This window comes from Amaranthus tricolor, chromosome 5 (assembly GCF_026212465.1).
Source record: "Amaranthus tricolor cultivar Red isolate AtriRed21 chromosome 5, ASM2621246v1, whole genome shotgun sequence".
Taxonomy (NCBI): domain Eukaryota; kingdom Viridiplantae; phylum Streptophyta; class Magnoliopsida; order Caryophyllales; family Amaranthaceae; genus Amaranthus; species Amaranthus tricolor.
The window spans coordinates 29,061,561-29,082,805 of record NC_080051.1 but is presented as its reverse complement, the minus strand read 5'-3'; the positions used below and the strand labels follow the sequence as shown (position 1 = coordinate 29,082,805).

The 21,245-nt window shown below is 33.5% G+C and overlaps 1 protein-coding gene across 1 annotated transcript; it reads left to right on the top strand.

Moving 5' to 3' along the window:
* Window positions 1–351: 351 nt before the first annotated feature.
* Window positions 352–20,254, top strand: LOC130812540 (uncharacterized). Its single transcript, XM_057678050.1, has 18 exons — window positions 352–590; window positions 2,962–3,107; window positions 4,801–4,936; window positions 6,934–7,085; window positions 8,073–8,156; window positions 8,238–8,300; window positions 11,434–11,574; window positions 11,656–11,859; window positions 12,437–12,553; window positions 13,615–13,661; window positions 16,044–16,206; window positions 16,323–16,442; window positions 17,573–17,695; window positions 17,837–17,935; window positions 18,022–18,111; window positions 18,408–18,492; window positions 19,608–19,735; window positions 19,835–20,254. Exons 2-18 carry the CDS (start codon window positions 2,991–2,993, stop codon window positions 19,982–19,984), a joined length of 2,019 nt encoding a protein of 672 aa, XP_057534033.1. The 5' UTR covers window positions 352–590; window positions 2,962–2,990; the 3' UTR covers window positions 19,985–20,254.
* The last annotated feature ends 991 nt before the right edge of the window (window positions 20,255–21,245 follow it).

Sequence of the window (21,245 nt, the reverse complement as noted above, 5' to 3'; positions counted from 1 at the left end):
TCTCTAACACACAATTAATTTCTTTCTTTATTCATCAAACACATTTTAAATATAAAAGAATTTAAAAACTCATAATTTGATTAACTTGAACCAAACAGTCATAGAGGAAATTAACGAGCAGTTCATTCCGTTTCCTGAACACAGCCAAACGACTAGGCTAAATTAGGGGAATCCATTACTTTCTCCTTCATTCCCTTTCCTCAATCCATTCCGATTTCCTTGTGCGAACCAAACGCCCCGTTAATTCTTCCTAAAACTCCAACAATTTTTTTTTAAAAAAAAATATAATTTGCATTTATTGCAAACTTATTAAAATTAGGAATATAGTTTGCCAGCTCTTCCTAGGAGTTAAAAAAAGCGCAAAAATAAAAACTCATTGGTAGGATACAACTTACAAGTATACAACCTCGTTCAATATTTCCAAGTCGACAAACGCCATTCTCCCTCATTTCCCTTTCTCTTTGTACTTATTCAATAGTATTCACGGTAAGGCCGGCCGGACTCGCCACCAGACGACTACACCGCAAACTCGCAACATAATCATTACTTGCCGGCTGCCGTTTTTTTCTCGGCTTTTCCCAATTTATCAGGTAATTAATATGTGTCTCTAATTTTTTAGATCTGAATTTTTGCACCTAATTTGTTGTTTTTCTTGTTTTTAGTTTTGCAATCTCAATTGTTAACCCTATTTCAGTTTTTGGCTGAGTTTTAATTGACTTTTAATTTTGTTTTGGTAAGTTCAATTTAAATTAGGGTAAATGATTTTCTGGGTTTTGCCCTAGAGTTGTTGATAGAGTTCGTGAAATTTGTTCTTATTTTCTGATTGTATGTCCTTGCTTCTCGCTTTTCTACCCTAAAAAATAATTGTTAAACTGATTGTGAGGTTCAATTTGTTAACATTTTAACCAATGTAATAAAGCGTACCTGATGGCTTTTCTGTACAATTGTTGCTTAATATTTTAGTTATGCTTTGGTTGTGCAATTTTCCGTTGTTTTTCTCCATTTGAATCACTTGCAGTATGTACTGTGATTACAGAGTCATTTTTTGGGTCAGTTTCTCCATTTTTCTAGAGAATTGTTCAAATGTGAAGTATTGTTTTTTTTGAATTGGGGGTAAGGCTTTAGAAACCCCTACGTGCGAGGGGAAAGTGGGAATTAATTTTTCTTGTAGATGGTAAGAATCGAACCCATGTCACAAAGGTGAAAGGAAAAGCCAACCCATGATTCTTGACCAAATGTACTTGAAACGCTTACTTAATAGTAGTAGTAAATAATTATTCGGTTAGATTTTACCCAAAGCGCTAGGACAATGTTATTATATGTACTTGACAGAGGGAGATATAATTCGCAATCGTGAATGAAACAGAGGTGCTTCACCTTTTTTGTAGATGAAAATATAACCATACTCGTCTAGGAGGGTCGAAATTATATCTAACACGTATTAGTGCTGCCAAACTATGCTTCTTAGGCTTTTATAGTATCCCAGTGTTGTCTTGGATGACCTAAGTCCGTAACACACGGATACTTGAGGTGAGTTGGAGGGTCAGAGTATAGCATATTATTATTATTTTTTTAAATGAACAGTGTGTTGTGCTTTTGTGTATTTCAAGTCTTTGTAGCAAATTTTTGCTGGGTTCGTGTAATTTTTACATTCAATGATCAGTTTTAATGTATAAGTGATGGAATCTTTCTATATATATTATGAGAAACTAAATATTAACTTGAACCTTTTTAGAATTATTTTATTTTATTCTTATTTATTTGAAAAATTGCCTTTTATATAAAGTTTTGTTGACGTTATAAATTTATTATGATTTAAGGATCTCAAGTATTGTGTATACCTCTTGTTCAAAAGAAAGTGTATGATCATCATGTACTTGAGCTCAATGTCTATTTTTGGAGCTGTGGAGGTTTCCTTGTCTTATTTATTTATCTCATCCCCCCTTTTTCCATTGTCACGTGCAATATCAGATATTAGTAAGTATCAGAGGGGGATACAACGTGTAATAATACCACCAAAATCTATGTTTCTTAGGCTATATTAGAGCTTGATGTCCTGTCATGTTGCAAGTGAGGAATTTTATGTTTATTGCAAGGCTATGTAGCAATTTTTTGCTAGCTTCCTATTATTCGTTGTATCCAATGAACAATTCCGATATATGTTTTAAGAAGTTTGTTACAAAATGTACAACCATGGAAATCTCCATTTTGATTCATGACGCGAAAACTGAATATTAACTTAGACTTTAAGAGATCTTTTATGTTTTATTGCCTTAGTTTCAAAATGTGCAACGCAACCTAAGGTGCTTTGGATCCCTGAACGCGAGCCTTTGGGTGTGAGGCACTTCGAAACCCCACCAAAAAAATAGAAATCCATATAAGATTCAGCAAAAACCACAAGGAGAAGAGAAAGATAAGAAACAAAAAATAGAGAAGTGAAAATATACTTGGTGGGATGCTTGCCTCAAATGAGCTTCTTTTCATACTAAGACCAAAAGGTGCTATGGGACGCTTGCATAAGGGCTATCTGAGGCGCTCGTTTAAAGGTTCAGCTCATCTAGCTTTATCAAAATGCCTAATCCATTTTTCACTCGTGCCTCACACAGTCACACCTCTTGCCTCTCGCCTCCCACAGTCACACCTACTGGCTCTCACTTCCCACATCCCGCCTTAGGCGCGTCGAGGCACACTTTTGAAACTAAGATAGTGTCTCTATGTGCATGATTGGTTGGGATGAAGGATGAAGCCTTTTCGATTTAGTGTGATTTAAGGATATTATTCACTACACATGTCTTTTGTTTCTTGTAGAGTGAGTTTATTCTAAGCCCTTCAAAAGAAAATGTATGATCCGTTGTTACTTGTCGTTAAAGTGTTGGAGGTTTCATTATTTGGTTTTAGTTCTTTAACATCCCTTGGTTTCAACACCATATTTTTGTAACTCATTTCAAATATTCATCTCAGTTCATGCTTGGTGTTGATTGAGTTGTGTAATGGACTTGAATGCCTCACCATTGCCAGAAGATGACGAGGAGTATTTTGAACATAATTTTGTTGAAGATGTGGCACGCCATGATCTTATCGAGACATCAGTTCAAACACTTCGACGGGTATGTTTTATCTAGACCATTTGGTTGGGTCGGTTGGCTTTGATCTAACAGGTCATAATTTTGTTATTATTTTATTTTTATCCTACAAAACTGCTCAAAAATATCATGTAGTATTTTCTGTTAAAATTTTAAAATTAGTTTTTCTTGTTGCATTGCTAAAAACAACTTTTCAAGTCATAATTGTGAAATGTTTTTTTTGGTAAAGAAAAAATTCATTAGAGTAAAAGACATTGATACAATACAGGGGTTTTTGTGAAATGTTGACTCAAATAAAAATTACGAGGAAATAGTAGGTAACCCGAAATTTTTGATGTAGAACTGAAAAATGCACCAAATCTTAGAAAAACGTGGGTTTTCATTTTGGGTTTAAATTAAACAGGTCTAGCATATTCGATGATTTACTTAAGCTCTTTATGCTGGTGTTTGCTTAAGATGTTGTGAGGAAAACCGGCATTTCATGTATCCACGTGATTTTGAAATGCTGAACAAGAAACTGTCATGGCCTGCATGATACATTTATATTAGTGCTAACTGTAGTAATTTGCTAGTGAGCACTGAACAAGGTATCAACACAATGAATGTCTAGTAATATTAGTTTTTGAAGGCAGTGAAATGTTTCCACAGTGCCATGCTTATGTTGGAAGGAAGTTAAGAGTATTGCGTTGACATTACATTTGTGATACAGCTTTTAGAACCAAGGAAAAGAAAAAAAAAACTTAAATATGTCGGTAATGTTTGTCCTTTAGAGTGTAGTTTTTATGTGTTCCACACTTCCAATTTTCTGGTTAACATTGATAGTCTAAAATATTGATATTTAAATTATAAAAAGGTAGTATTCTAATCTGCTTCAAAAATACTAAAAGAAATAGTATTAGATCCATATTTTCTTTTTACTATATAAGGCTCTTATGTTCAGGCTTTTGCATGTGTAAACTCGCCAATGTGTAGAACTAAGAAAACAAAATATTGTTTTTTAAAACATTCTCTAGTCTCTACATTCCACCTTATTTTACTCATCTACTTTTTTTTCATGGTTGATCTACATTTTACTCATTTATATCTTTAATACTATAGTTACATGCATGCATCTATTTTACCCCACTTAAGTGGGAACAATTCACTAATTTGTTGTATATGTTATAGTTCACTTGAATTGCTGTCTATTCTATATAAGGAGAGGCTTTGTGGATATTTACGTGTCCGCCCTCTCCTGCACACACTTGGTTCTAATGCAAGATCTTTTCTTGGTGGTGGTTGTATAGTTCTTCCTTATTTCCGAGCCCTTGCTGATCGTTCTTTTTCAAAAATCATTCCCGGTCTTAGATTATTATGGTCTATCATAAAATAATTTTGTGAATCATATGTACTAATTTATGTGATGCAATTTTTATAACCTCTTTTGTTTTTACAAGGAGAATGTTGCATACATCCAACCTGCTAAGCTCGCTTAGGTTTAAACCACTTAATGTTATTGTAATGATAAAATGTAGCTGTATGATTGAAGTCTTAAGAAAGAGAAGTTATGGTGGCCCTTTTCATTTCTGAGGATTTATGTGATAACTATTTAATATTGAAATTTCATCTTCTTAATGAGTCTAGCTTGACACATGTTTGATGAAACAGCCTCCTAATTATGTTTTGCTTTTAGTGTCATCTCAAGCACGGTATACTTAGTTGATTTATTATTGTTTAGGAACGAGAAGAAAGACGGGAACGATTGAGAAGAGATCCAATAGATGATAGACCAACACGTGTAGCCCGACCATTGGAACGTGATGAAGGGCCTTACTTGAAGAAGTTGAAATATGATAGAAACAAGCTACCCCCGGGTAAGTTTCACACTAAGCAGTTTTGGTGACCAATTTAATTATGTTCTACCACGTCTCTGGAACTTTTATGCCTTAGGTTAAAATGTGGTCAAAATTGGAAATTGTGGTTGAATAGTAATGTGATCTGATGAGTTTTATGTCATAGGCGACACGGGAAACATATTTTCTCTAATAACGAGGAAAAAGTAGAATTGTTGAATGGAAAAGTCATACATATGTTCTTCTATGTACAATATGTTTTGGAATTGTTGGTGATTTAGTTTGTTTTTTTGTGTTTTAGAGCACCAGCATGTAAGATTATACTCCTAGAACTGCACTTACGTTAGATGAAGTTCTAAAAAACTTGTGAAAGTATTGTAAAAGAGTTCAATCCTAGTAGTTTGGGGATGTTCAGCGGCATCTGCATGCTATCTAGATTCAAATAGTTTTATTGTGGGTCTGGAGTTTGGACATAGTGTTTTGTTTTTTTTCGTTTCCCCCCTTTTGATAGAAAAGATGTTGAATTTATACATCCTATTTATGCATACTAGTTTGGTTCTAGTCCAATGGTACTGAATTCTTGAAGCTGCTCTTTTTTATTGGGCCTCATGGCTCTACTCGTATTCTTTCATCAACAAGCTAATATACCATTATAAAACAAATTTTCCACTCATATTGCAAGATTTAAAATCTTATCAATTGCTGCTTTTGTTGGATTCACATATCTGCAGTCTATATCTAATTATCCAGTTAAATAATTTGAATCTTAATCTAAATATTAGTGAAAAAGGCCAATTTGAATTGCTTATTTGGTTTTGTACTATCTGGGCTTGCAGTTTTGTTCAAATAACTTGCTTTCCTAGGCTTATCATATTATGCTTTTTGTGCCAATATTTCCTCTTATCCACCCTAAACTTGAAATGAGCTGTTTGTAGGGGAAGTGTTTTTTAGTGGGCAAGCTTGGATTTTCTATGGGCAAGTGCGAATCCTAGTGTCACAAGGATGTCCAATGTGATAGGAATTAGGATACATCCCCGTCTAAGGGACCTTGTTTCTGTCTGGTGGGTTCATCAGGGGATTTTATTATTTGTCTGACACGAACAAAGATTAGAAGTATTGGTAATCATATCTAACCTTCGTAATATTTATGATTAAGTTTAAGAAGTGTATAATCGTCATTTGATTTGACTTTTTTGACGGAAGGATAGGATACATAATACAGATTGAAAACTGAGCTTGTTGGAGTATTTAAGCTTCTTTTTGTCTTTGGGTTTTTCACTTGGTAATTTTCCATACATATATCATATATGTTAGCCAGAGATGTCAGACAACAATATGACATACGCTTTGTAGAAGTTGTCATCCATACTGGATTCCTTGACAACTTGAGGAACATAATGAAGTCACAATATTACGGAAATGTCAAAAAATCTAGATTTATGACTCAATTGACAACCTTAATAGTCAATACCGAGTTAATTCATGCAATGCAAAGAGTACAATAGCATTATGCTAATGTAAGTAATTTAGGGTGTCTATGGTGATCAACAAAGCCTACAATTTGATCACCCAATCTTGATGCATAAACAAAATTCCATTTTCTCAGTGCTATTAAGTATCTCTCACCTAGTAGGGGCTTGGGGAAGGGTTTGGATGTACGCAATGTTACCCTTGTTAGTGATAACAAAAGAGTTTATTTTCAATACAGAGCATTAATATATTTTCAGGTCATTATATCATTGTTCTCCATGATACTCAGCCCTTGGTACGTAGTGTTGGGCTTCTTCAAACTTTGTTTGCTCTTTTATCGTTGTTCTCTTTGTGTGATATTGTGATCCTTTTATGTATTTTTTTATCGTAAATTTGTTAAACTGCACACTTCTATGGTATGTTTATCTGTGTTACATTTCTAATTCTCTGCTTGCTCAAGCTATTCCTGCATGGTTTATATTCTGGCGATTTATATAAATTATTCCTTTATCTGAAATGTTTGTAATACTATCTGCTGTGTGCTTCAGGTTGGCTGGACTGTCCGAAATTTGGTCAGGAGATAGGATTTATTATCCCATCTAAAGTTCCACTTGATGAAAAATTTAATGACTGCATCAGTCCTGGAAAAAGATATGCCTTCCGTCAAGTGTTTCATATGCTAAGAGTGAAGGGGATTAAAGTAAGCAAATCAAGTTTTTATATTATCTATTCATAGTGTTTGGTTGTAGTTGCAAAGTGTTCTGTCTCCTGGTTTGAGAATGGTTTTACGATATCAACTCTCTTTTAATCATGAAATGTATTTTGGAATGTTTTGAATTGTAGCGGACTATTGTGAAATGATTCATTAAATCATGCACCCTTCTTATATATGTGAAGTTAGATGATGTTTGCGATCAAGGGTCAATTGAAAACAATCTCTTTGTAGTTTCTGTTATTACTAGGATAAAGGCTACCTACTTCTAATCTCCTTAACTCCGCTTAGGCGGAGCCATCTAGTTAATTGGAGAAATGTGATGTTGTTATTCTCTTGTAGTTTACAGCTATATTCTTTGAATTCGTTGTTTAGCATTTGGAGTTTTGGCAATGCATATGTAGTCTCCAAGCTTTATATTGTCAAGCTATGTACCGACTATTCTACAGTATCCAAACAGTTGAAGAAGATAATTATTGTTTTGTTTGGTAATCTGAAAAGATTACAGTAACTAGGATACACTTATAGGTAAGAATAGTGAACATCAGTTAAAAAGAAAGCTTACTTTCAAAAGGAAAATAAACAACAATATACAATTTCGTTCTATAATTCTTTCCTCTGTCTTTAAATCTTTATTCATACTAGTAGGATCAATAAGACTGGTTTTTTTTTCTGGCTTGGACTTTAAAGGAACATAAGACTGGTTTTTAATTTGGAAAGAGTTAGCAGATTTATTTTAGAAATCCTAAAGATAGGATAGTCTATGGACCGGTTTATGTGGAATCCTAGAAGGTCAAATTGCTGGACTTCTTTTCAAGCTCATTGTTTGTGGATTGATTTTTGATTATTTTCAGATCCTTTTCTTAGTTTCTCCATGTTATTGAGTGTTTACATCATCTTCCCGTCTGGCGTTAAATGTATAAGTTAAAAGTGAAGTTGATAAAGTAAATCACTGACACATTGTTTTTTCTCCAGCTCGGTATGATAGTTGATTTGACAAATACCGATCGTTATTATTCATCTAGTGAGTTCAAGAAAGAAGGGATTAAATATTTAAAGGTAATTTCAAAATTTTCGAAAAAAAACTACTTTTTCAATTGATGTTTGATTAATCATTTATGGCTAAACTATTGCCTGTAGATTCGGTGCCAGGGGCGTGATTCTGTACCGGATAATGAGTCTGTAAATATATTTGTCTTTGAGGTGAGTAGACTTGACGTTGTTTAATCTACTGATAAATGTCAAAACCTTAATTTCAATAATACGCTGTACCAGAATACAACATGTCAAAGCTTCAGTCCTATGATGATTTATCTGTTACTCACGAAAATGATTTGACGTCTTTTTGTTTTTGGAACATTGCGAAATGTTTTATTATGAATTTATGCTGTGTAAAGGGTTACATTCAACTAATAGACACTGCTCTAGAGCAGATCTTCACTAAAACTTCTGATGCGCATCTACCTAGAGATTCGATTACAAAGACTTATCACATCGGCATTAAATGAAATTTTAGTTTCTAGTTGACTCAGCATTGACAATCACGCTTTTAAGGTGCTTAAGCATAAGGTGAAAAGAGGAGTGAAGAAAAACGTTTCAGTTACGAGAGTGCATCAACACATGCGCTTCAAAGTTTAAACAACTTTTCGATGGTGTGAGGTGCAATACTTTTTTGTACGTTTAGTTTGGGGGAGGTAGACGAATAGATCTGAGTAGAAACCTTTAGAAAAAATAAAAATTTGTGCAACTAACCTTAAATAAGAGTTAGATATTAAGATTGCCAGAAATCCCTTTAAATGAATTCCATGAAATTGGTTTGATTTTCACATTAAACCATTATACCTTAAATTGGTAAAGCCCTTATTTGCAAAGTTGGGCAAATTATGGCATTTAGTTGATATTAGTTATGGTAGTGACAATGCATATGAGAATAAACTAACGGTTTCCTATATTGTTTTTTCGTTACTTTAAGGTTTTCTGTTCTCTTTCTTCAAAATTTGCTTCCTTTTCTCTATAATTTTGTAAGCTAATTTGGATCTTGAAATAGGTATATTCTTATGCATATAGTTTTTCTTTTTTCCTTACATGTTAGGATAAAATGCTAAAATTAATTTTAACATTTTACTGATTTCTCAGTAATAATCTCAACCTTGGATCAAACCTACAATAAATCCCAAGGGTGCTTGCTAATACTGCATCCATATAACCTATAATCTGGAATGATCCCATCTTCAGCGGGTGTTTGTCAATAGTGCATCTGTATAACTTATAACCTATAACCTGTAGAAAAAATAGGGTGTTGCCTGGGTTGGAGGGGAGGGGGTGGGCGAGGGCAAGGGGAAGGTGGGTTTTGATTCATTTAACCTTTTTTTAAAAAAATTAGTAACATGGGTATTTTTATTTTGTTTTTCCTTTTCAAAAAAATTACTGTAAGGTATCCATAGTTCAAAAATGCAGTAACGGGAGTGATACGGTTATCTTGACGCCTAAATATCGGTCGAAAGCATGAGATCCATTTATACAGCCCAAAATGCGATTTTTTTACCCCTTTAAAACATGGGAAATATCGACTCTATTTTTTTTTTTTTGAAAATCGTTGCAATGCAGCCAATGCATTGCGGCCTTGTTTTTGCACTATAAAGGAACCAATTATCATTAGACAAACAAGTTCTTGGGTAGGTAACCTAATAGTAGGAACTATTCAGGCTTAATCAAAAGTTGAGATTATTGTAGGAAATCAATATGGGTAGGTTATTTTGGATAATTTTTCCTAAACTATATTGCTTTCCAGAAGGTTACAACTATCAAGTGTCTGTCTTCTTTCCTTTTCTTTTTCCTTTTCTAATCATTTGTCATATTTTTGGAGGAAAAGCTTAAAGTCTGTGATTTGCTTTGTTTTTAATATGGTAACAATAGGTCCATTGCGTGCAAAGCTTAATTTTCTACTTTAATTTAATATTTTTATTTGTTATTTATTTTTTCATTGTGACAAATTTCCTCATTTTTTTTACATTCTCATACACTTCTGTGTTACTAAAATTGATTTCACGAAATGCAAAAATGTGCCTTGCATATGAAACATAGTGCAAAATATGGTTGCATCATTGCATTACGTTCGGATCAGAGTTACCCAGATTGATGATATGTTGCTTGATCCCATTTGGGTCTTTCAAACCTAATCGCTGTACGGGATCGCCAAGGATCGCATCCCAGATCGATGAAAGTTAGATCCCATCTCTCCTTGTCCACGAAATTCTTGTAACTATGGAGTATAGAGGTTCCTTAGGAAGAAGATAAAGGGTGGGAGCTTCTGTTTTTTTATTTTTTATTTTTTTTTTATTTTTTTAATTTGGACTTGGAGTGTATGAGGATAGAAAAGTTACTTTTTCACTGCCACCTAAAAGCTAGGTCTTAAAATTAACTTTTGTTCTTTTATTAATATTTAAGTTATAAAATGAAACAAAACTTAAAACTCTCCCACTCCCACATGTTTCTTTCATTCTTTTTCTTTTTCTATTTTTTATTTTTTTTTTAATTGGGATAAAATCATTACACTGTATGAGAAGTGGCTCTTAAACTTTAAACCCATAGTCCTTTTTTTTCTTTTCCTTTTTCTAGTTTGTTTCCTTTTCTTTTCATATATATTGTTTTTAATTTTTTTTCTTTAAGTAATCGATCCCAAATCATACCTCAATCTTGAATAAATCGTTTTGCGACCTCCGAAAACTCGACCCAAAACCTTTTCATTCCGACCACAAAATTCCAAGAATTTTATTCCTGACCCTGTTCCCTGACCTGGATCGCTCCTCAATCGTGGTAATTCTGGATCGGATTGTAAAGGATTTTGGGGTTGCTGTGTATGAAATATTAGCCGTGAAAACTATGGCCTGCAGAAGTGGCTTTGTTACCGTATATGAAATTTTGCACTATGTTATGAAAAGCTGCTGCATTTGCCTTGCTCTTTGCGCTTATTCTCCTAGAACCCTTTTCTCCTCTGCGCTTTTTAAAATTAATCTTGTTGACACCATTTTGCACTATGTTATCAATTGTGAACGATTTTGCTGTAGATTACGTACAATTAAGGGGAAATCAGGCTTCAGGATGTCAATGTGGTAATGATAATGTAGCATTTCCTTTGGATATGCGGTAGCATTTTGCATAATATTTTCTCGTGGATCCAAACATTGTGCTAGAGAGGGAGATTGTTTGAGTAGATAAGACATTACTTGGTCTTCTATCAACTTTTATGTGGACTGTGGTCAACACTCTTAACATATTTTGCTATTGTTCTCAAATAATTTTAGTTTTACAAATTTTAATCGATGGGGATTCTCAGGTTGCACAATTTATATTTAACCATAATGAGAGACAGCCCAGGAAGTATGTATTTGTCCACTGTACGCATGGCCATAATCGAACTGGCTACATGATAGTTCATTATTTGATGCGGACACAGCAAGCTAGTTGTGTTACCGAGGTCAGTCATTTTTTCCTTCTGCATTGGTGTATTTTTTACATCTTTGATGTATGTGTTTCTGATCCTTTATTTTTTAAGAAGGCTATACAAAGATTTGCTGAAGCTCGGCCTCCAGGGATTTATAAGCAAGACTATATAGATGCATTATATGCTTTCTATCATGAAACTAAAAGCGATTTGGCTGTATGCCCCTCTACCCCAGAATGGAAGAGGTCCTCTGATTTTGATCTAAATGGTGAAGCTCTTCCCGAAGATGATGATGGAGTTCCATATACTTCAATTAATGTATGGATAATTTTTCCTTGTTGTCATCTTAGCTGCATCACAACACTATCGCACAAGTATTGAGCTGTAAATCTCTAAAATATTCATATGGCTTATTTTCTGCAAGACTTTGCTGCAATTTTGTGTCTTCCTTATAGGTTGAGTTTTCTTGTTATTGTTTAAGCTTTGCTGATGCAACTTCTAAAGTTTTAGCAAAATGCTTAGCTCTTTGACTTTTTCAGTTTCCATTGCCCCAGTGCCATTAAGTGCCTCTCTGATCTAATGCTTTGAATTTCTTATAATGGATTTTTCTGCATGTGACCAATTTATATCTTTTTTCTTCAGAATGTATTGCAATGCATGTGAATAATGTATAATAAATTTCTCAGAGGTTCTCTGGAAATGGGTGTAAATCCTTTTCCAGACTAAGCTCTTTGGCTAGTGTGTTGCTGTTTCTGGGTTCTCTAATGGTCTTGTTTGCTAAATAGAATGTAATACTGTGATAGTGAACACTCAACTTAATTTCTCCTGTTGTGTTGGTTTTATCATCTTTGCTTAGTTCTTTATAAATTGCAATCTAATGTTCATAATTGTTCAGGAAACACAAGAGACTGCTGCAAGAATGACCAATGATGATGTGTTGGGAGATAAAATTCCTGATCAACAAGAATTTCAATTGCGTAGATTTTGTTGCGACATGCTTAAGACTGGACAGGTACCTGGTTTTACGGAAATAGAAATCATTCACTTTCTTAAAATTCGTTTTTACTTCTTCATGTTATTTGTTTTAGACAATAATGGACATAGATTTTTGCACAATTCTCCTATTTAACTTATTGCTATTGGGCTATTTATCTAATTAAGAATTTGACTCTTTATACAAGACATGTGAGGAATCAGGAATGTGAAAAATATACGTCTTTGTTCACTCAGTATGTTTGATTTTAAGATTGGACGAATGTCATTCAAAATAGAAAAGATTAGATTGGTGGATTGTCTCCTTGTAGACCTTTGTGTGATTTGATTTCATTTGTCTCCACTTTTCTTGTCCTTTTTCATTCGAAACATAGTGCAAAATACGGTTTTGGCAACGTCAGGAAATGGATTTCGCAATTTTTCTCGACCTATATTTTGGTCATGCTAAGACCAAAAATCTTTACGATACAGCCACGATATGATGACGCTGCTTCCTTGTTTTTGCTCTATGGTTAGAAATGTTGACTTGTCTTGGAAGATTAGTGTCTCTTTTCAATTGCGTTGTTGATAATATATCAGAAAACCTGTGGTAAAGCATGTAAACTTTCTCTTGATGCTATAGAACCTCTTTATTTTTTCCTTGGTCTAGAGATAGGATGAATACTATGATTCAGAGCCATGTCATCAATCTAGACCAGAGTAGGATATTATTAGACATAAGCCAATCCGCATAAAAACATAAATGTTTTCGGTGATGGTGAATCCTAATGTGAACATTATGAAATAATTTGCTGACCTAGTCATTTGGCTTCATAGGGAGCCAATTGAAAATATATATTCATTAAAAATCTTAATGAACATTTGAACTTGTCAATAGTCCATTGTCGTCAAGATCTTGAATTTTGCGGATGTGTAACATTTTCTAAAAGTGAGATCATCAATTAATGTTATGATGGTGCAGTTTAACTTTCACTATTAAAGAGATGAAGTTATTATGGTATAACGTATTGTTCATATCCACATCTACCCCTTTAAAATCTTTTTAGTACCATGTATTGATCTCAATGTTCCATGTTGCAGGGGAGAAATCTTCAGTTTCCAGGGTCACATCCAGTGTCTCTTGACAGGTGACATTTGCATACCAAGTCTTCTTATGTTGAGCATACATCGTTTTTTTCTTCAGCCCTGAAGTATAATATTAATAATCAATAACTGTGATTGCTGTGCTTATAGACTGCTTAAGTTTAGTTCTGGTGTTGACTTTTCTCGTCTTGAGGTAGTACAAGAAAAACAACGATTTCCATCTGTTTCTATTTCTCTCTTCTTCAATGTTTCATCAATTTTAGACTGCTTGAGTTTAGATCTGCTTATAGAAGGCAATGTTTCATCAATTTTAAGATGGTAAAAATAATATTTTAACTCCTGTTCTTCTCTTTCTGTTACCCTCAGAATGGTTGTTAGATTTTAGATGACATGCTGTGTTTTGGTGCACAAATATTCTTATGTAGAGCTCTGTCATTTTGTTTGCATTGTTGAAAATATTTTGGTGAGCTCAAGTGTCCATCTGCTCTGTTCCACTCCCAATCAGCATCCATGACTAAAATTGAAATCTTATTCTACTCTATTTCTTGCATGATTTAAAGAATTTTTTATCAATAATCTACAAAATTGTTAAAAAAAACTCTTAGAACAAGGAATTGACTGTAGGATAGTTGAAGTTTTGAGTGATCAATCAATTACAAAAGCTCATCTTGGTTTTACTTTATCTAGAACGACTCTGCATTTTAGCACTTGTTTATTGGTGATTGGCTGGAATATGAACTGAAATCTATTTGATTTTAGGATTTACACTAGATGCGAGGTGCCCTTAAGTCTTCCCCATCAAATACCTAGTTTTGCATCACCAGGAGTTCATATTTATGCAGGGGCGGATCTAGAAAAAAAGAAAAAGTAATGTCACTTTAAAAGGATAAAAATAGGTAAATGGCAAAATGGGTTAACTGTTTCTTTGGTTTTCGTAGGATAAAAGTAGTGTGAATAAAAGAAGGGAGAAAGTAAAAAATAGAGGTAGTTATTGGGGCTTGAACCACAAACCTAATGTTTAAAAAATAACTACATAACCAACTAAGCTCTATACACTTCAACACTTCTTTTTTTTTTTTTTCCAAATTTATGATGTCACTTGACTACCGTGACACCCCCTTCCCTCCGCCACTATATTTATGTACTTTTATGTGAGGAGTTTAGTCTATATTTGTGTATGTTGATGTGAGGAGTTTTAAGATCTTTCCTTTTTGTATTAATTTGGAAATGAAAAGAAGAAAGTACCATGAAGTGAATTTTGGTGCTTTTTAATGGAAAAGTCAAGCTAATGATAACCACTTGCGTATTTTGAAATTCTTAACTCTAATAAAACTGCATCCTACAGTGACAGCAATGCTTAAGTTACACTGTTACAGAAATTATGTATTGCTTCATGATGAGGCATTAGACTTCTTTAATGATCATGGAAATTAAATTTTGATTCTTTTCTTACTAAACAAGAAAGTGCTTATAGTTCGATGGAAGCTTGGATTTAATTTAGAGGTTTACTAGATATGAATCTACAATAGACAATAAATTGTTACAGTCAGCATATCAAATCTTGAAATTACCACAACTAGGAACTAAGTGGCTCCCGCGTTAGGTGGGGTTTGTAGGGGTCAAATGAACGCAACCTTACCTTTTTAATTGATAACAAAGAGATTGTTTCATCTAAACCTTGGTAGCAAACATTGTCATGATATTTACGTAAATAAGATGTGCATATGATTCAATAAACCATTTTAATATAATCCATTATGATTTGAATTTTAAAGAACTATAATCCTTAGCACCATGCCCCCATCAAAAGAAGGGACATGAATTGTTGACAATTGAAGTGACGAAAATCGAATTGCGAAAATCCTGGAGTGACAATTAATTTTAGGTGTGTTTAGTGTACCAAATGAAGTAGTTGCTACTGGTTTTATGAAGCTAAAACACTACTTTACAATGCTATTGTTCAACAAATTAGTAATTTAAATAACATTTAGCGGTGCAGTTTTTGTTTCAAAACATAATAACTTGTAGCATTCTAAAATCAGAAGTAGTGGTTTTATATTTTCTCTACATTTTTCTCAACAAATTATATTCTAATAGCAATTATAACCACTACTTTTATGAAAATTTATTAAATAGGAAAGATAAATATCTCATAACTACAATTTTAAAGCTACACATAATCACAAGGCTACAACTACTTAGACAACTAACACGTACCCACACAACTACCTTGTGGGGCCGAACAAGCTGTTTATACATAGAATTTCAAATTGGCTTTGTTGGTTTTCTTTGTATCATACATCCTTTGTTTTAAGATCCTAAAACTCATACCGTGGAATAATTTACATCCAATGTTTGTCTTATTGTACAATTTCTATTTAGAATACAGCTTTAAGGTCATTTCTAACAGGTTTTTATCGTTACAGGGAAAACTTGCAACTACTACGGCAGCGGTATTACTATGCTACATGGAAAGCTGATGGCACAAGATACATGATGCTCCTTTGCCCCGATGGGGCTTACTTGATTGATAGAAGTTTTAAATTTCGGAGGGTCCAAATGAGATTTCCATGCAAAAATATGACTGAAGTATGTGGGGTAGAAATGTGATTTCCTTTACATAATAGTTTTTTTTCTTTAGATGTTCTTGCCTTTTTTTTGGATTATGTAGATTGATGTTGTTACTCTTTCAATATGACTCTCAGATTCACCAGTTTACATTGCTTGATGGTGAAATGATTATTGACACTGTGAGTCCTCAGAAGCAGGAGAGAAGATACCTGATTTATGACATGATTGCAATCAAATGTGTGTCCTTAGCTGAGGTTGGATATTCACAACCTTAATTTCACCCTGCTACCTACTATCAATATGATATATGGTTGGTGTTATCTTGAAGTTATTAGTGCTGTAGTGAAAATACAAGTTTAACTCATTTGCAATAAGCTATATTTATTTGCAAATGCTTTGGGTGGTTATTGGGTGCCTCAATTTGTAAGTGTTTATTGTATAAAACTTGAAAATTATTTCTTTGTCATCTGTTTGACAGGCAATGATAAATGGTGGTGGTTGTAATAAATTTATGTTAATACTGCATAGAAATAATAGTCAATCAGAAATAACCTCTTTGTTTTTATAAGGGTAAGGTTGTTTGTACATCCAACCTTTGGTGGGAGACATTTACTGTCATTTGGAGGGTAGTGGAATGTTGTTTTACGAATTACAATACTGTATAGAAATTCCATTGTCAATGGTTGTGATGATGAAACTTTATCACAATTAACATGCATTTCCTTTCATAAATTCTTATCACTGCTGATATGACCTTTATGGGGAGAAGTGTGTGCAATGGAAATGTAGAAATAAAAATATGTTTTGAGTTTGGAGAAGCATTATGTTGGGGATTGACATGGATCTTTCCCTACAAAATTGCGTATACTATCTTCATCATTTCCTCTTCCAACTTCACCATTTCCTTGAAAGATGTGCTGAGAAGTGCATTGGTACAATGAATTTATTCAGCATTGAGAATGCAGAATATGTTCACTTTCATCATGTTTCCTTTGTATACTATTGGTTGTAAATCTTGGAATGGTTGGATCATATTTTTTTCTTGCTTATGGACTCAAGTAGAGAAAAATTCATTTTTATGTAATGATTAGCATATCTTTCTTTGCTCCTCTTTAAGAAAATAGCATACAAAGACAACGTTTTTGCATTGCTGGGTGTGTATATGCTAATTAAATGATCTAAAATGCAATTTCTACGTGCAAAACGCACTTTGTTATCTATTCACATAATTTATAATGCATGAAGATTCAGTTTTTGGGACTATTGGAGAAGTGAAACTTATAACAGCAGTATCCGTGAATCTCTTGATGAATTTATCTTGTATATATTTTTTTTTTCCATTTTACTGTTTTTTAACATATTCAGATCATTACCTATTTTGCAGAGGCCTTTCTATGAGCGGTGGAAAATGATTGAGAAAGAGGTGGTTGAGCCCCGTAATCAAGAGAGGCGGTCAATGGACTTGCATGGGAAGCCACCTTACAGATATGATCTAGAACCATTTAGGGTATGTAGGATTCATATTTTAGGTCTTTAATCAGAAAATAATGTATGTTTAGTATTTAGCTTGTTAATTGTTGAATATAAAAAAAAAGCTTGTTAATTGTTGCCTTTTAAGTCAGTAACAGTGCCTGATCAAACGTTTCAGGTTAGAAGGAAAGACTTTTGGTTGCTTTCAACTGTTGGCAAGCTTTTGAAGGATTTTATCCCTCGTCTTTCACATGAAGCTGATGGTCTTATTTTTCAGGTACTCTCTGATTCTAGGTGTTTTTGTTCTGAAGAGATGGGAATATGGGATAAATATTTACCTTTGAGGTAATGTTTTTATTCTAGGGCTGGGATGATCCTTATGTTCCCAGGACACATGAAGGACTGTTAAAGTGGAAATATCCTGAAATGAACTCGGTTGATTTTCTCTTTGAGGTAATGTCCTGAACCTTGTTAAATAATGTAAATGAAAGTTATGGAATACTAGTGAATGTGTTACTTATGTGCATGAAATATCTCCAAGAAAAACTAATTATACATTCAAATAGGGCAAAATGGTATTTAAATGCTGCAAATTCAGAAGAGCCTTTTTTCAGCACCGAGTTAAACTAAATTTTTCTCAATAGTCTAACAAAGGCTTAATCGGAAGTCACAGTTTTATCAAGTTGAGTAAGGTTTGATTTTCAGTTGGTTATAGACCTGTGTAGTTACTAAATAATTTTTGCTAACAGATAGAAGAAGATGGTACAGAAAATCTTTATCTCCATGATCGTGGAAAAAAACGATTGCTGGAAAACAGTAGGGTTTCATTTGGAGGTAGAATTTTTGTTCCGTCTTGTTTGCTTATCCTTCCATCTGGTTGTTTCTGTTGCTGCTGCTGTCTTCTCTTTGTAACTACCAAATTGTAGACACTGCTTTGAAGCACGTAAATTAACTGTGTATGTTTATGGTTTAGGGTTTAGGGTTAGCTGACCTGTTTATGCCACATCTATTATGTTTAAGTAGCTAAATGACAAAGAGTTATAGTTAAATATGTAAATAATGTATCTCAAGATTTTTTCTGTTGCTGCTGGAGTAAGTTGGTTTGAAGTAGTATTCATCAATGAATCTGAAATTCTTACATACCTTTTGTATGTAGAGGTTGAACATCATTACAGAAAATTTCTGCAATATTCGTCTGCTTTGATGCATCTGTTTATGTTCCCAGTCTCTTGGGTAGAGATACTGGTTATAACATGGTGTAGCAACTGTTGGAAGAACATTCAGAAAATTTTGGCAGATTGCTTTCTTGTAATGTTCCATGAGTTATCATGATGATCATTGCTTGAAATTAGTATCTGGAAGCCTATTAAACTTGGTAAATTCAAAGACCTTTTGGAGCATTTTAATTATGTAGATTAGTGATAGCTTTAGGACAATTTATGCCTGAGATTTTCTTTACTGCATCGGGTATATATTTAAATGAAAAAATTTGTTACTTATAAATCCGATTTTGCTGATCAATACTAATTTTTACTGATCAAGTCCTTTTGTTGATTTTTGAACGCTAATATTTCCTGATTAAAATTGTACTGTACTTGTCAAGTCTATATTTAGGGATAAAAAAGGAATAATGTCAGAGCCTGGTCAAGTCTATATATATACTTGAATAGTTGAATGTATGAGTGTACATGGTTTATGCATAGTAGCATCAGAAATATCTTTAAACTACTCGTGTGTTATTGGCAGGAACATTAAATCGTAAAGTTCTTTTTTGTACCTAGTATATCTTTTTAGCTGTTGGTGATCTGGAAACTTGTATTTGCTGTTTGTATTTCCTATTTAAATATTATGTTTATTAAAATTTGTATTAGGTGCTCATTTGGTTTTGATGTCGATTTTCTACAATGAGTTTGCAGCTGTATAATATATCTGACTTTAAAACTCTGCAGATGAAGATCCATCTTCATACAACGGTAAAATAATCGAATGCTCCTATGATTCTGAGGAAGACTTGTGGGTTTGGATGCGAACAAGGACTGATAAGAACACACCAAATGAATTCAACACATACAGAAAGGTTCAGCACAGATGCTTAACTTTAAAATATGCTATCTAGCTGTTGTACTTTGGCCTTTTAAAACTCGAGTATGCTGTAACGTTTTATTGCTTTAATCAGGTTATGAAAAGTATCAAGGACAATATAACTGAAGACGTGTTGTTGAACGAGATTCAAGAGATAATAAGCTTGCCCATGTATGCCGATAGGATTAAAAGTGATAGCAGAGCCCAGAAGAAAGGGAAACCACCACCGCAAAGAAAGATGTGAGGCGAACAAGACAGACGACAATCTTTGCTGCCAACGACGGGTCATCGAGTTTAGTTTGTGTCGCAGAAATCAGTTGTATAATTAGGCAAATTGGTAGCTTTGTATATTATTTTAACATAATTGTTAGCGGAGGGACGAAATCTTCGTAGTTATAGATTAGGGGATGTAGTGATAGGTTGGTTATTTCTGTATATTGTCATCATAAGTCCTCCATGGTTTCTCCTGCTTCTTTTTAAGTGTTGCCCTTCTAATATAATGTCTTCAAATTGAGATGGCCATTCTTTTTAATCCCAACAAAACGTGGGACACCAACACACACTACCACTTCAGTAGTTGAGATTTTGGGAAGAGAATAAGTGTCCGTGAACACAATTGGATTTGTCATCATGTTGTTTGTTGGGTTGCATTCAATTAGTACTATTTTTAATTTTAGGTCGTTCTATTGTTTTCCCCCAATTTGGTTTAGGAATGTGACTCCACACTAACATATACTCCCTCCGTTTCCTAATGAAGTTTCCAAAAGAAATGTTCACGGAAATTAAGAAAAATAAAATATTTTTGATAGTTGATATATTATTTAATTGAATAATAAATTTAATTGGAAAAAAATAGGGATCACAAGCATTAAAAAAATATTAAAAGAAAGTTAGTGGAAAAAAAATATGGGAATTACAACTAATAAAAAATTAGTTTTATAAAGTTAGTGGGAAACACATGGGGACTATAAGGAATATTAAAATGTTAAATTGAAGTTAACAAAAGATATATAGGGCTCATAAACATTATAAAAACATTAAAGTGAGTATGAATAAGGTTATTTTTGTCTAAAATTAGTGAACAAATAAAAAGATTTTATGGAAATAAATAAAACACTCCAAAATGACAAATGAGAACTTTTTAAGAAACGAAGGGAGTATCTAATTTCTATTGTCTCTTAGTTTTAAATAATCTTAACACTTTAACCCATCAAACTTTATTCAATCAATGTGTTAATTCCCACTTTGGGCAAAATCAGGGGGCGTAGTAGTATAACTTGGATTTGGCCTGGATCTGTTGATCTTGAGCCCATTTTGATGGGCCTGGATCCTAAAATTTTTGATCCGTCGAAGTTGGGTTGAGCTTGGATCCATTTAAAATTGATGGATCCAGATTTGGGTTTTATAAAACATTCAGATTTAGACCCGTAAATCCTTAGAATCCGTTTATACATGCCAATGTCTCGAGGACGTGATTAACTGTCCTGAGCAAAATTGAAATTGTC

What these genes read in the sequence shown, in the direction of transcription:
- LOC130812540 (XM_057678050.1), top strand. Translation starts at nt 2,991, where the DNA reads ATGGACTTGAATGCCTCACCATTGCCAGAAGATGACGAGGAGTATTTT. An exon ending in TAAATATATTTGTCTTTGAG is followed by an intron (nt 8,301 to 11,433) that starts GTGAGTAGACTT and finishes GGGGATTCTCAG; the next exon opens with GTTGCACAATTTATATTTAA. An exon ending in CAGTAGGGTTTCATTTGGAG is followed by an intron (nt 18,493 to 19,607) that starts GTAGAATTTTTG and finishes AAAACTCTGCAG; the next exon opens with ATGAAGATCCATCTTCATAC.